This window comes from Lolium perenne, chromosome 6 (assembly GCF_019359855.2).
Source record: "Lolium perenne isolate Kyuss_39 chromosome 6, Kyuss_2.0, whole genome shotgun sequence".
Lineage (NCBI taxonomy): Eukaryota > Viridiplantae > Streptophyta > Magnoliopsida > Poales > Poaceae > Lolium > Lolium perenne.
Window position 1 is genome coordinate 240,006,717 of NC_067249.2, and position 16,416 is coordinate 240,023,132.

Below are 16,416 nucleotides of genomic sequence, written 5' to 3' on the forward strand. Positions count from 1 at the left end.
TTCCTTATGGATTGTACCTTCGAGATTATTTGCTGGAACGTTCGAGGTTTAAACGAACCAGCAAAACGAGATGCGGTGCGTGAGTTCATAGCTAGTCTTAGAGTTAGTGTGGTGTGCCTCCAGGAGACGAGGCTAGATGTAATTGATGATTTCCTTGTTATGCAATGCCTAGGGCCATCGTTTGATGGTTATGTGTACTTGCCTGCGGTTGAGACACGAGGAGGTATCCTCCTAGCCTGGAATAAGTCCATGGTGGACATAGAGCGAGTGAGCTTTGATGACTATGCGGTCACTGGAGAAGTCATTCCTAGAGATAACATTAGATGGTGGATCACCACCGTCTACGGGCCACAAACGGACGAGGACAAGGTGACTTTCCTACGCGAGCTTACGGAGAGGCGGAGTTTATGCCCGGGGCCGTGGCTGCTCCTGGGGGACTTTAACATGATCATGTATGCGGAGGAGAAGAACAACGACCGGCTAAACAGAACCATGATGGCGAGGTTCAAGAGTTTTGCCCAGGAGCATGAGATCAAGGATCTCTACCTCCATGGGAGGAGGTTCACTTGGAGTAGCGAGAGAGAGGTACCCACGCTCACTCGCATCGACAGGGCGCTGGCATCGGTGGATTGGGACCTCATGCACCCTGATTCCATCCTGCAAGCGCTATCATCCTCTGTATCCGATCATGCACCGATCCACCTTTCGTTGAGCGCGGCTTTCCGGCCAAAGAGGAGGTTTAAATTTGAAGCCTTTTGGCTAAATCTAGAGGGGTTCGAGGAGGCCCTGAGAGAGGCTTGGGTCTGCGATACTAACATTGTCGACCCTTTCAAACGCCTGGATGCACTGTTCCGCAATGCGGCGGAGTTCTTCCAGGCGTGGGGAGAAAAGAAAGTTGGGAACATCAAGCTCAAAATCGCGATGGCTAATACCTTGATCCTAAGGTTTGATGTGGCGCAAGATTCGAGAGCGCTCACATTGGCGGAGGCATGGCTTAGGAGAACGCTCAAGCAGGTGGTGCTGGGGTTAGCATCCCTGGAGCGCACGATCGCGAGACAGAGATCGAGAATCAGATGGTTGCGTGAGGGTGATGCTAACACCAAATTGTTTCATGCGGTGGCCAACGGGAGGAGAACCAAGAACTACATTGCTTCGGTGAGGGTTGATGACGAGATGATCACAACACAGGAGAGGAAGAATGAGGTGTTCACCGAGGCATATGATAGGCTGATTGGGAGCATTCGAGATAGAGAGCTTACGCTAAACCTGGAGGCCTTAAACATCCCGGTGGCGGATTTGAGCGACTTGGATTCCATGTTCACAGAGGAGGAGATCTAGAACACGTTACGTGAGATGCCAGGGGATAGGGCGCCGGGGCCAGATGGGTTCACCGGCGCTTTCTATCAGCGAGCGTGGCCAGTCATCAAGCCGGACATCCTGGCGGGCCTCATGAAATTATGTGTGGGAAATGGTCGAGGCTTCGCCCGGCTAAACCGAGCGCTCATCACCTTGATACCCAAAAAACCGGATGCTATGGAGACAAAGGATTTTAGGCCAATAAGCCTAGTGCATAGCTTTGCAAAAATTGTTCTCCAAACTCATTGCGAATCGGCTACGGCCGAGGCTCGGGGAGATTGTTAGCATGAACCAATCAGCATTCATCAAACACCGGAGTTTGCACGATAACTTCGTGCTTGGGAGGCAAGTGGCCAGGAAGATCAGCATGAGGAGGCATACAGGAGTGCTTTTAAAGCTAGACCTGGCACGTGCCTTTGATTCCATTTCTTGGAGCTTCCTGTTTGAGGTGCTGAGAAAGATGGGATTCGGAGAGAGGTTTCTGAAGTGGATAGCTTTGCTGTTGTATACGGCAAACACGAGAGTCATGGTGAATGGTGTTCCGGGCGGCCGTATATACCATGCTAGAGGCTTGAGACAAGGGGATCCCACGTCGCCCATGCTGTTTGTGGCGGCCATGGAGACTCTTTCAGCCATGATCACCAAGGAGGCACAGGAGGGGCTGCTTGGGAACTTGGCGTCCATCTCCCCATTACAGAGAGTCTCGGTGTACGCTGATGATGTTGTCATCTTTATCAAGCCGGAGAATATGGAGTTGTGGGCAGTGAGAGACATGCTTAGCATGTTTGGCGAGGCTTCGGGCCTGAGAGTAAACTTTAGGAAGACAACGGCCACGCTGATTTGAGGTACACATGAGGAGGAGGAGAGGACTACGCGGATCTTGGGATGTGAGCTGGCGAGATTCCCCATCCGGTACCTAGGACTCCAGTTGGCGCTTAGACCCCTGTCCAAAGCGGAGTGGCAACCGCTATTGGACCAGGTCATCAAGAGCGTGCCTACATGGCAACGAGGGCTCATAAGGAGAGAGGGACGGCTAGTCCTTATTAACTCAGTGGTCGCGGCCAGAGCAGTACACCAAATGGTCGTAGCGGAGGCCCCAGTATGGTTGCTGGAGGACATAGAAAGGTGGATGAGAGCTTTCTTTTGGGCTGGTAAGGATGAAGTTCGAGGTGGCCAGTGCTTAGTGGCTTGGAAAAGCATATGTAAGCCAAAGGAGTTCGGCGGGTTGGGAGTAAAGGACTTGAGGTTGCAGGGCCTTGCCTTGAGAGTGAGATGGATGTGGCTCAGGCGCACGGATCCGGAGAGACCTTGGCAGGGCCTACCCGGACTGAACGATCCACTTGTAGCAGGAGTGTTCCAGAGTCTGGCAAATTTCAGTGTTGGGGATGGGCGGTTAACCTACTTCTGGAGAGATAGATGGATCAGTGGGTACACAGCCGAAGAGCTGGCACCGGAAATCTTCGCCAAGGTAACCACGAGGCGAAAGAACACCCGATTGGTGGCGGAGGCATTAATTGAGGATGCTTGGATAGACGACATACCAGGAGAGATGACGGCTGACTTATGGAGACAATGCCTGACCCTGTGGGAAGCGGTCGAGACTGTCGAGAGAGATGTTTCGAGACCTGATCATATCAGCTGGAAAGGTGCGGAGTCTGGGGCGTACTCGGCAAAGTCCACTTACGAGATGCTCTGTCATGGGAGTATTAGATGGAGTATGAGCAGGCCAGTCTGGGGATCCTTTTCTCCCATGAAATGCAAGATCTTCGCATGGCTGGCTCTGAGATACCGACTGTGGACCTCTGACAGGAGAGCCAGGCACGGGCTGCAGGAGCACCCGGACGTCTGCTACACGTGCCTGCAAGGCGAGGACAGTGTTGACCACGTCTTCGTCTTATGCCCTTATGCGAGACAGGTTTGGTGCAGGATTCTGCACAGCGCAGGGTTACGGATGGCCGATCCAGGAGGCACGGGCAACCTACAGAGATGGTGGACGGAGGCCCGGAAGCGAGTGAGGAGGATTGACAGGAAGCGTTTCGACTCCATGGTCATCAGCACGGCATGGACGATCTGGAAGCAGCGCAATGCGAGGGCGTTCGCAAATGAGAGGGGGCAGAAGACAGTGGACCAAATGGTGATCCAGATTAGAGACGATTTCCACATGTGGGAGAAGGCCAAGAGAGGAGGGAGGCTAGAAATAGCGAGAGAGTAGGCCTAGGCGGAGGGAGGGTCGTGTGTGTGGGTGTTCGCAGTACCTTGGTGCTGCTCTTGTAAATTGTTTTGTTCTCCCTTCTATAAAGATAAGGCACGTTTTGCGCGTGCTCTCGAAAAAAAATAATAGAACAGTGGTACATGTACAACATACTAGTGGAGCATCTACTAGTGCGGCATTGCTACCTAGATTACTAGTGGCGCACTTAGAGATGCGCCAATGCCAGCTATTATCAGTAACGTGATAGCAGGGTGCGTCACTGGTAAGCAAAATAGGTACGCCACTGACTAGCATTTTTCTAGTAGTGTGATGGCCAACAGGAGACTCGTCATCAACATTACTCTGCTGCTTGCTTTTGTTTGGCGTCACCGGCGGACCCACGGGGATTCACTGTCTGGAGACTCGCCATCAACATCACCCAACGGCCACCGAATTTTAAGCTCGTCAAACCGTTTTGGACTGTGCATTGCACTGTTTGGCATCAACATTACTTTCAAATGACAGTAACGAGTGTATTTGTTTTGGAGGTATTAAGATACTGTACAATATTGGTAGCTTGCTCGAGCTGAAAAATTACAAGACCGTGAACGACAATGAAATGCTGCTAAGTTAAGAATTTGCCCCTAACAGTACACACAAAGGGTAGGGTGGCAAATCATATTACTTGAGCCATGCCGTTTAGACGTCTGGGGACAAACTACAAAGCACACCAACGTAGAAAGTTCACCTGAATTAAAGTAGGATCTGTTGTATGCTCATCCAACATCATGCTATATATTGTAGGTACTTATGAGCTCAAGCAACAGAGGGCTTTTATGGGATTAGGCTCCTCTGCAGTCCTGTTATTACTGTATGTGTGCTGTAGTTCTCATAATCCACCGTTCCACTCCAATCCAAAGGCTCTGGTCCTCTCGCTTAATAATCCTTTTAATTAACTGATGAAACAATACTCCACCTTAGAACGGCAGCGACGCCCAGAAACCCATGGCCGCTGCTACGGTGATCCTCATACTTCTTGCGCCGGCCGGCTCGATTTGTTGGCAGCACGCAAGTGAAGCCTGCGCGCAGCAGATCGCCGAAGTCGCCGCTGGCGAGGAGCTCACCCGCCTTGCAGAGGGGCTGCAGAACAAATCAATACATGAACTTCCCCACTGCTCCCTAGTCAACCAGCTCGTTTTCTGCTACACGCTCCAGCTAAAAGACTACAATGTGGCTCTTTCTGGTTCCTGTATTCCTGTACGGCAGCCTCGATCTATACGAGGCCAGCGAGTTAGCAAGCTCCCACGGCGCTGGCTTCGGTTTCATCTCGCGGCTGTGCGGAGAACCGAGCTTGCCGACGCAGTGAGCATGAGCAGCCTGAGTATGAGGACAGCCATGGCGGCATCCCTGACTCCCTGTAGTTGGTTAATCGTTTTTCTTTATTAATTAACAGGAGAATTAAGAGGGAAGAAGAAAAACCTTTCGATTAGACTGAACGGTAGATCTAACCGTTACGGGCCAATAGCTCCTATGCGACACAGTTGAGTGAAATTCTCCACGGTGCGATGTTGTTGGCTCAAATAGCTACCATGCGTCGTTTTTTATGCTTCAAATAGCTCGCATGCGATAGGCAGCTGACGCGGGTTAAGAAACTTAGTTAGGATGCGATTAGGTTAGGACAGTGAGGGTTATAACAAATGGGGTCCACCATGGTCCAGGTCATGTAGAGTCAACCGTTCAGGAGTGAGGGTCCCGCACGTCTCAACGGTCTGCTCGACTCGCGCGTGGTGAACTGGGAACGGCGGCGAGCGGCGGCGCCCTGGGCTTCTTCTCCGACAGCGGCCCTTTTTCATCTCAGCGGCGGCGGAGCGTCTATCTCGGCGGCGGCGGAGCTATTGCAGGTGAGTAATTGCAAAACCCTAGTCTCATACCCCTGGATCTTGGCCTGATTTTCTTTTTTGTTGCCGATTTAGAATCTGCGTATCTGGGCGGATCGAGAGGAGCACGGGCTGAATCGGATGGAGGGACGAGACGGTGCTTCAAATCGGTAATGCGCCCCTTCTTTTAATGTTATCGTTATCGATTTGGGGCCGATTTGGGGATCAATTGCTTACGCCGCCGCTGCCCACCATTGACAGGGGAGATGCTGCGCCCGATTCTGCCAGCACATTCGCAATTACAGTCGAATTTTTTCCATGTAAAGCCAAGTTGAGTGATGGAAGCGTCCAAGATATTGCAAATAGCACCGTGAGGTTGGCTTTTGATCTTGAAGATGTTGATCCGCAGGAATTGGAGGGAAAGGAGGAGGAGGCCGTGCGCAATCTGGTGGAGAAGATAGATGAGAAGATTGTTTGGGGTCCAGAACAAGAGGTGTCTGTGCTACGGTTTGACAACTATAAGGGTGAATATGTGAGAATTGAAGATGGAGAATCTATGGTTGCTGAAAATGATCGTCAAGAAGGGTGGGAAAGCAATCAAGTAAGTTTTCATGCAGAGCTTATTGATCTACAAACAAATTCCAGAGTAGGTTATGTGCCATCAAAGATGGCTGCACAGATGCAAGATGATGAGTGGGCTTCACAAAGGAGGGGGCAGATGTTGGCATTGTTCACTGAACCGACAATACTAGCTGAAGATATAGGGGCTGATGCAGATGCAGAGGAGGGAAACCATGGTGCTCAAAAGATTGTTGTTGACTGGAATGTAGTAGAGTTAAATGAAAAAACAGATTTAGTCATTGCACCAATATCTGACATTGAAATGGCCAAAATGTTTGGCATTCCAGTTGATGATAGAGATGAAGGCCGTGCAACTGAGGATGACAGTTCTTTGCCTGCAGATGGTAACACAAATGCAGGCCGTGGAAATGAGGATGAAGAAGACCTGATGAGACAGGCTGCAGATGATGTGGATGATGCAAATGACAATGAGCTGGTCTATTTGTATGACAAAGAGAACCCAGTTGTTGAGGTTGGAAAGTTGTGGCCAAATATGAATGAGTTTAGGATGTCTTTTAGGACCTATGCAGTGAAAAAAGAGTTTGATGCCAAGACTATGTGGACTGATAGGAAGAAATTTTATGCTAGGTGCAAAGGCTATGATGGTGGTGGAAATCCATGCAAATGGTACATATCTGCCAGACTACAACCTGATGGCAGTACAGTCAGGGTAAATCAAATACCAAACCAGCATACATGTATGACCACTTCACAGAGAGTTTCAAATATGACAAACCAGCTTTGGATTACAGAGAAGATTACTCCTATTTTAGCAAAAACTCCAAACACTACTGCAAAAAGGCTTAAAGTGGACTTGGAGAAGCTATACCCCATCAAACTGAAATATACCACAGTTTGGAAGGCAAAACAAAGGGCAATGAAATCATTGTATGGTGACTGGGCAAATACATTTAGGATGTTGTATAGCTTTAAAGCTGAGGTGGAGAAGAGGTCACCTGGAAGTGTGGTGGAGATAGATACAGAGGTTACAGAGGATGGCAGTGTTTACTTCAGCAAGTTTTTTATGTGTTTGAAGCCTTGCATAGATGGATTCAAAGCAGGATGTCGTCCATATTTGAGCATAGACTCTTCTTTTTTGACTGGCAAGTGGAATGGTCAGTTGGCTGCATGCAATGCTTTGGATGGACACAACTGGATGTTCCCAATTGCAATTGGACTGTTTCAATCAGAGACAGAGGCAAGCTGGACATGGTTCATGATGCAACTGAAAAGATGCATAGGGCCAGTTTCACCTTTGGCCATCCACACAGATGCATGTAAAGGGCTGGAAAATGATGTAAAAAATGTTTTCCCCCATGCTGAGCAGAAAGAGTGCTTTGGACATATGTGGATGAATCTGATAAAAAAATTTAGAGGAGATGAATTTGGGCGCATGTGGCCAGCAGCAAGAGCTTACAGAGCACAGACACATTCCTACCACCTTGGTAAGATCATGGAAGCTTGTGCTGACAATGAATTTGCTTCCTGGTTGAACACATACCATTCTCTGTTGTGGTACAGATCAGGTTTTAATACTGCAATAAAATGTGATCACATCAATAACAACTTGGCAGAAAGTTTCAACAATAAAGTGAAAGATTTAAAAGATTTGCCTGTGCATGATATGGTGGACCAAATAAGGATCATGATCATGCGTTTGTTGGACTTGAGAGGAAGACTTGGTGATATGTTGGAAGGGGACAAGCTTCCAGCAGTGGTACAACAGGTGGTCAACAAGAGTAGAAACCTTTCACATCTATCTGTTGAGAAATCCTCCTTATTTGATGTTGAAGTTAAAGATGCAAGGAGTGTCAAGAGGCATGTGGTAAACATTGAGTTGCAGGAGTGCACTTGCCTAGAGTGGCAACACACTGGAAAACCATGTGAGCATGCCATAATTTTTTTGGCATCTAAACCCAGGTTAAATATGCACCCATATTTGCATGAGTATTACTCAGTACAAAAGTTTAAGGCTGCATATGCAACTCCAATTCCAGCCTTGACTGACCAATCTCAGTGGCCTGAGGTGGATATAGAATTTACACTGTGTCCCCCTCTGAGTAAAAGAAAGGCTGGGAGGCCCAAACAGAGCAGATACAAAGCTTGGTTTGAGAAGAGGGGTTGTAGTAAGAAGGGGAAAAAGGAAAAACCAGAAAAGCCTAAAAGGGCTCAAAAAGGTAACAAAAATAGGTGCAAGTTGTGTGAGGAACTTGGGCATAGAATTGGTTCCCCAAAATGCCGTTACAGTACTCCTGTACAACCAAAGTATGTTAATGTTAATTCTCCAATTTATGTACCTTGTTTCATTTGCTTATTTCAGTATCTAATTTATATCCTTGTTCCAATTTATATGCTTTTTTAAGGAGGAAGCGTGGAGAAAAAGCCCCACCTCTTGTTGTTGAACAGTGCTGGCCAATGAAAAAGCCAAGACTCAATAGCTATAGAAAGAAAAGAAATAGTTTGGTCAATGCACCAGTGCCAGATGAACCTGTTTCAGAGCTACTTCTGTTGCCTCAACCAGATTTGACTATTGAGTTGCCAGATGAACCTGTTCTGGAGGTTATGATGAATTCTGAACCTGTTCTAGAGGTTGTGCTGAATTCTGAAGCTTAGGAGGTTATGCCAGATGTGCCTGTGGCTGCTGATGTGCCTGTGCCTCAAGAGGTTACGCCTGTGCCAGATTTGCCTATGGCTGCTGATGTGCTTGTGCCTGTGCCAGATGTGCAAAAGATGAGGGGGCCTAGTGGTTGCGGCAAAAAGTTCAGGAGTATGAACAAACTATGCTATGGTACTGCAATAAGAAGTGGTAGGAAGAAGCAGAAGAAATAGTTTGATGTAATGGTTTTAAACTTATGTGCTATGGTGTGGAAACTTATTATTTGTAATTTGAATAGATTTCAAATTTGAACCAATTTCAAATTTGAACCAAATTTGAAAGTTGACATCATTTTTGATGTTGCAATGCTATTTGAATGTTATGCACTAGTTTATGCACTAGTTTGTTATAACTTGTTAATCAATTGGACAATTTTGTGGAGTAACTCATTTTCATCAGTTTAATGAAAGATGTGTTCAAAAACGGCCTCCGGGTGAGGGTAAACGACCCCATTTCTAAGCAACTTTTTTTTCAACCTTGTCTAAATCATCTTATGTTACTTGAGTTGTTGCTAGATGATATAAGAAGACAATGTGAGCAGGATTCATATTTTTTAGAATTTTTTAGAATTTTTTATCCTCATTTCAAATCTGGTCAAAGCTATGGTTTGACTAGCATTAAAACATGGTCAAAACACAAAATTGAGAAATGAAGCATGGATCCTTCTTACTTACACCAAAATGAACCTATTTCCAAGTTTTGGTTCCATTCCATGATTCAAAGTTCAAACCCTTCTCTCAAATCCTTGACTTAAATGCGCAGAGTTCAAGATATCACATTGTACACATGATTTTTTCGTTACAATGTATCTAGACCATGTTTATCAACTTGAGTTGTTGCTAGATGATATAAGAAGACATTGTGAGCAGGATTCATATTTTTTTGAATTTTTTATCCTCATTTCAAATCTGGTCAAAGCTATGGTTTGACTAGCATTAAAACATGGTCAAAACACAAAATTGAGAAATGAAGCATGGATCCTTCTTACTTACACAAAAATGAACCTATTTCCAAGTTTTGGTTCCATTCCATGATTCAAAGTTCAAACCCTTCTCTCAAATCCTCGACTTAAATACAGAGTTCAAGATATCACATTGTACACATGATTTTTTCGTTACAATGTATCTAGACCATGTTTATCAACTTGAGTTGTTGCTAGATGATATAAGAAGACAATGTGAGCAGGATTCATATTTTTTGAATTTTTTTGAATTTTTTATCCTCATTTCAAATCTGGTCAAAGCTATGGTTTGACTAGCATTAAAACATGGTCAAAACACAAAATTGAGAAATGAAGCATGGATCCTTCTTACTTACACCAAAATGAACCTATTTAGAAGTTTTGGTTCCATTCCATGATTCAAAGTTCAAACCCTTCTCTCAAATCCTCGACTTCGTACGGCAGAGTTCAAGATATCACATTGTACACATGATTTTTTCGTTACAATGTATCTAGACCATGTTTATCAACTTGAGTTGTTGCTAGATGATATAAGAAGACATTGTGAGCAGGATTCATATTTTTTTGAATTTTTTATCCTCATTTCAAATCTGGTCAAAGCTATGGTTTGACTAGCATTAAAACATGGTCAAAACACAAAATTGAGAAATGAAGCATGGATCCTTCTTACTTACACCAAAATGAACCTATTTCCAAGTTTTGGTTCCATTCCATGATTCAAAGTTCAAACCCTTCTCTCAAATCCTCGACTTCGTACGGCAGAGTTCAAGATATCACATTGTACACATGATTTTTTCGTTACAATGTATCTAGACCATGTTTATCAACTTGAGTTGTTGCTAGATGATATAAGAAGGCAATGTGAGCAGGATTCATATTTTTTTGAATTTTTTTGAATTTTTTATCCTCATTTCAAATCTGCTGGCCAGCTAACCCTAACGGCCAATCTGGACCGTCAGCTAACCCTGAGGACCAACCGCATTCGTCCGATCTGTGCTTCTAGAAGGATTCCGCGGGCTGGCGAGCGTGATCCGTGGGAGGACTAGTTCTCGAATCTGATTGGCTGCCATCTTTTCTCTCTTTGGGCTGAGCTCAGATCCTTTTGTCCGCTGGGCCAAATCGTGTCGCCTCCTGGAGAGCCTGCGCCCGACCGAGCCATCGAGCAGAACGCCCACGTCGGCATGCATGCCCCATGCAGCGTCGCAGCAGAGCTATTGTCTTGTAGAGTGCAGCCTCCTAGTCTCAGCCTTGCCACTCCTTTTAAAGCTACACATAAAATACGGGACCCTAAAATACGAGGCCGGGCTGTGTGTGCCGTGTGTCATTGGAATCTAGGGGAGTGATACGTCCAAAACGTATCTACTTTCCCGAACACTTTTGCTGTTGTTTTGCCTCTAATTTGTGTATTTTGGATGCAACTAACACGGACTAACGCTGTTTTTAGCAGAACTGTTCTGGTGTCTCATTTTTGTGCAGAAATCCAACTTTCAGGAAAAACCTCGAGATTTTGACAGAAGGCCCTATTTTCCCAGAATACTGACAGAGCCAGAAGGACAAATCAAGTGGAGGCCCGAGGGCCCCACACCATAAGGCGACACGGCCTAGGGGGGGCCCGCGCGGCCCTATGGTGTGGCCCCCTCGGCCGGCCTCCGACGCCCTCCTTCGGACTACTTATCGGCCTCGACCTAAAAACGCACGGGGGGAAGTCGAAGTCGCCAGAAACCCTCCAGAACGCCGCCACATCGCGAAGCTCCGTCTCGGGAGCCAGAAGTCTCCGTTCTGGCACTCCGCCGGGACGGGGAATTGGAGGAGATCATCGCCGCCATCACCACCGACGCCTCTCCATCGACCAGCCATGTTTTCCCCATCCATGTGTGAGTAATTCCCCCGCTGTAGGCTGAAGGGGATGGTAGGGATTGGATGAGATTGGTCATGTAATAGTCATAAGATTGTTAGGGCATAGTGCCTAGTATCCGTAGATGTTACTTTTATGATATTGTTGCAACTTGTTATGCTTAATGCTTGTCACTAGGGCCCGAGTGCCATAATCTCAGATCTGAACATGTTATTGATTCATGAAGATATTCGTTGTTTATGATCTTACCTGCAAGTTGTATACACATGTCGCTGTCCGGAACCAATGGCCCCGAAGTGACAGAAATCGGGACAACCGGAGGGGATGGTAGTGATGTGAGGATCACATGTGTTCACGGAGTGTTAATGCTTTGCTCCGGTACTCTATTAAAAGGAGTACCTTAATATCCAGTAGTTTCCCTAGAGGCCCGGCTGCCACCGGCTGGTAGGACAAAAGATGTTGTGCAAGTTTCTCATTGCGAGCACGTACGACTGTAATTGGAACACATGCCTATAGATTGATTAGTACTTGGATACCGTTTTATTATTATCTGCAAATGCCCCTGCTTGACTGTTACATGAGTTTCTCTCATCCATGCAACGCCCGTTCATCCGTCCCCGTGCTTACAGTATTTTAATCCTGCTGTTTACTAAAATCAGTACTGCTGTCTTTGTTACTCTGCTGCTGTTATTTCACTACTGCTACTGCTATAAAACTGTTACTACTGATAAACTCTTGCGAGCAAGTCTGTTTCCAGGTGCAGCTGAATTGACAACTCCGTTGTTAAGGCTTTCAAGTATTCTTTGTCTTCCCTTGTGTCGAATCAATAAATTGGGTTTTACTTCCCGCGAAGACTGTTGCGATCCCCTATACTTGTGGGTCATCAAGACTATTTTCTGGCGCCGTTGCCGGGGAGCATAGCTTTATTTGGAAGTTCACTTGGATTGATATTGTTCGCTGCAAATTCTCCATCATGGGTAAACCTCGCGATACTAAGGTCGCCATATTACCATCCACTACAAGAAAAGGTACAACTCTGAGTACCTCTGCTGCTCTTGATTCACCATCTGTGATAAGTAAACTTGTTTCACCACCACAAGCTTCAAATGCTGGTACTTCTGCTGAATCTGAAAATTCCCCTTATATTTGTGATGATGCTTCTACTGTGCTTGATAATGATGGTTCGTTAGGATCTTTTCTAGATGCTACAATTGCTAGGTCTAGACAAATTGAAAATAGTGAAACTCCTAATGAAAATGCTGTTACACCTGTTAATTCACCTGAGTCTGTTGAATACTCTAGTGATGATCTTGATGAAGATTATGTGGAACTTGATGATGATTTTATTGAAAAATGCAATGCTACTACTGATGCAAGAAAAATTAAAAAGTTGCTTGCAGAACATGCTGTTAGATATAAACTGTCTCCTGATCCTAAGTTTGCCACATCTCCTATAAACATTAAGGATAAAGATTATGATTTTTCTCTTGATTTATCTCATATAGCTATTGTTGAGAAAACACCCTTTTGTGGTACTGAAAAAGAAAGTGCTGTTGAACACATGATTGAGCTATCTACTCAGTAGCTTGTTTTCGATGATGTTAAGAAGCGTACTTACTTTGTTGCTAAAATCTTTCCATTCTCATTAAAGGATGACGCTAAAACTTGGTATAATAGTTTGCCACCTAATTCTATTAAAAGTCCAAAAGAATTGCTTGATGTTTTCTTCCGTAAATACTTTCCTGCTAGTGCTCAACATATTGCTTTGCAGAGAATCTATAATTTTGACCAGGGAGATGGAGAGAAATTGCCTGAGGCTTGGGCGAGATTTTGCTCTCTTATTAGAGCTCGGCTGACCATGATTTGGAAAAGCATGATTTACTTGATATATTTTATAGTGGACTAACCATTGAGTCTAGGGCATACCTGGATAGTTGTGCTGGTTGTGTTTTCAGGAAAAGAACTCCAGACGACGCTGAAGAATTATTGGCTAAAATAGGCCGGAATCATGATGATTGGACTACGCCCAACCAACTCCAACGCCAATATTGAAGAAGAGGGGTTTAATTAAATTGAATGATGAAGATATGAGGGAAGCCAAGAAGTCTCTCAAGGAGAAAGGTATTAAATCTGAAGATGTGAAGAATCTTCCTCCCATAGAAGATATATGTGAGATAATTCCCCCTTCATCCATGATTGAGGTAAATTCCCTTCAGCGCTTTACTAGGGAAGATATTCCGTATTCAAAACCTCCTGCGCAATGCTTAGATGAGTTTGATAATTATATTGTTAAGCAAGAAAATTTTAATATGAGAGTAGAGAATCATCTAATGGAAAATTCTCAAGCTATTAGTGAATTGCATGATATTGTGGAGAGAACCTCCAATGATGTTAAGATGCTTGTTAAACATTTTCATATGGTTCAAACTCAAATTGATCAACTCACTAAAGTGCAAAATGACTTGTTGGGAAATAATTCTAAAGAAAAACATGCTTATGAAGTAACAACTAGAGGCGGTGTTTCTACTCAGGATCCTTTATATCCTGAGGGACATCCCAAAAGAGTTGAACAAGATTCTCAACGAACTAAAACTAGTGCTCCATCTAAGAAAAAGAAAAAGAAACATAAGAATGTTGTAGAATCCTCTGAACCTGTTAATGATCCTAATAGTATTTCTATTTCTGATGCTTTGGCGAAAGTGGTAATGAACATGATAAAGATAATGATAAGAATGATACTCCTGATAAAGAAGAGGTTGAAGAAGAACCTGAAAAGCATGCTATAAAAATAAAAAGTATACTAAAGAAGATTTTATTGCTGAGAAACATGGTAATGAAAGAGAACCTTGGGTGCAAAAGCAAATGCCCTTTCCTGCTAAGAAACTAAAATCAAAGGAAGAAGAACACTATAATAAATTTTGTGATTGGATGAAACCTTTATTCTTGCAAATCCCTTTGACTGATGCTATTAAATTGCCTCCTTATTCAAAGTATATGAAAGATATTGTTACTAACAAAAGGAAAATCCCCAATGAGGAAATTTCCACTATGCTTGCTAATTACTCTTTCAATGGCAAAGTTCCAAAGAAGTTGGGCGACCCAGGTATACCTACTATTCCTTGTTCTATTAAGAATAATTATGTTAAAACTGCTCTATGTGACTTGGGAGCCGGTGTTAGTGTTATGTCTTTTTCTCTTTATAAGAGACTTTACTTAGATAAGTTGATACCTACTGATATATCTTTGCAAATGGCTGATAAATCTACTGCTATTCTCGTTGGTATATGTGAGGATGTTCCTGTTCAAGTTACTAATAACTGCTTGATATTAACTGATTTTGTTGTGTTGGAAATGCCTGAAGATGGTAATATATCTATTATTCTTGGGAGACCTTTTCTTAACACCGCAGGGGCTGTTATTGATTGCAATAAGGGAAAAGTTACTTTCAATATTGATGACAAGGAGCATACCGTTTATTTTCCCAAGAGGATTGAGAAAGCATGTGGAGTTAATACTATTTCTAATGTGAGAACTATCAAAGTTGGAACCATTGATTGTCCTATATATGAGCCTAAAGAAGAATATCAAACTCTTGTGATTGGATCCATATCAATACAATTCAAGGTAACATGATTGATTTGAGGTTTATTTCTTCTTATGCTATGTAAAATTTATTTGGTGGCAAGACTTGATCAACCTTGTTAACAAATACTTTTTATATGCATAGAGGGGGTAAACAACATCTCTTTCTTCCTCCACTTGTTCTACTTGCTGTAGCACTTTTGTTTTGCAAAGTTCCTTAGTTAATTAGAGATTTCAAAATTTTTCCTCGCCAGTAATAATAAACTTAATACCTAGAAATGTGCATTTTTCAAAGTTTTCAAAAATTCAAAAAAATTATACCGTTGGTCCTATTTTTCGACGAGGCACACAGGAGCACACAGGGATGACCAGTGGGGCACCCCAGGGTGGCACCCCACAGGCCGGCGCGGCCAGCAAGGGGGGCGCGCCACCCTGGTGTGTGGGTCCCCCTTTGCCCCACTTCATCATCTCGTCCTCCCACTTTCTTCTCTCTCCCGAAAAAATCGACACCAGCTTCCTCTCACTCATGTTTTTGCTCAAGAACTCCAGATTTCTCGATCTCTTTGCTCAGCCCAGATTTCTGTCTGAAATTTGGCACATTTGCTCTTCGGTATGTGATTCCTCCAACCATCCAAGTAGAATTTTGTTTGGTGGAGTATATCTTGAATATTTTGCTGCTGTAGGTAACATGTTTAGTGAGCTTGCATGCTTGTTCTAAGATGTATAAACTAGTTTTGATGCATGTTTAGTACTCTAGCAAGTTCCTATGGTAGTTTCTCTCGATTATATGTCACCAAATCAAATTTTATATTGTTTGTTGAAAAATTTCAGAAAATGGAAGGGAGTAGGCACCAACTTAACCAACAAGAATTGGAGGTGCAACAGGTTATGAGAGTTCACCGCGAAGAAGGAGTATACCCCGCTTACTACCCGTGCGTGGATTTTATGAGAAGTGCAGGAATCTTGCAAGATGTTCAAAGTCTAATCTCTCGTGCAGGGTTGGATGATTTTGTTGATGGTGAACCATGCCAATATGCAAAACTGACTATGTCTGTAGTGCAGGATTTTAAAATCAATTGGTCGCGATCTAACCCCATGGTTCAATACAAAATTTATAATAAAACTGTCAACTTGTCATTCAATGATTTTTGTGCAGCAATCAGAGTGCCGCAATGGGGATCATGCGAGAAGATAAGAGGATCGCCGCAAGAGTTCTTGGACCTTTTCAAGATGATTTGTCATGGAAGAAGCTTCTCAGAGGATGGTGGTAAAATCAGTAGCATTCAACTCCCAGCTATTCGCTACTTTGCTTATTTC

The 16,416-nt window shown here is 44.2% G+C and overlaps 1 protein-coding gene across 1 annotated transcript; it reads left to right on the forward strand.

Moving 5' to 3' along the window:
- Positions 1–249: 249 nt before the first annotated feature.
- LOC139832669 (uncharacterized) lies at positions 250–1,338 on the forward strand. Its single transcript, XM_071822478.1, has one exon. The coding sequence runs from the start codon at positions 250–252 to the stop codon at positions 1,336–1,338; it is 1,089 nt and encodes a 362-aa protein (XP_071678579.1).
- Positions 1,339–16,416: the final 15,078 nt, after the last annotated feature.

What these genes read in the sequence shown, in the direction of transcription:
- LOC139832669 (XM_071822478.1), top strand. Translation starts at nt 250, where the DNA reads ATGGTGGACATAGAGCGAGTGAGCTTTGATGACTATGCGGTCACTGGA.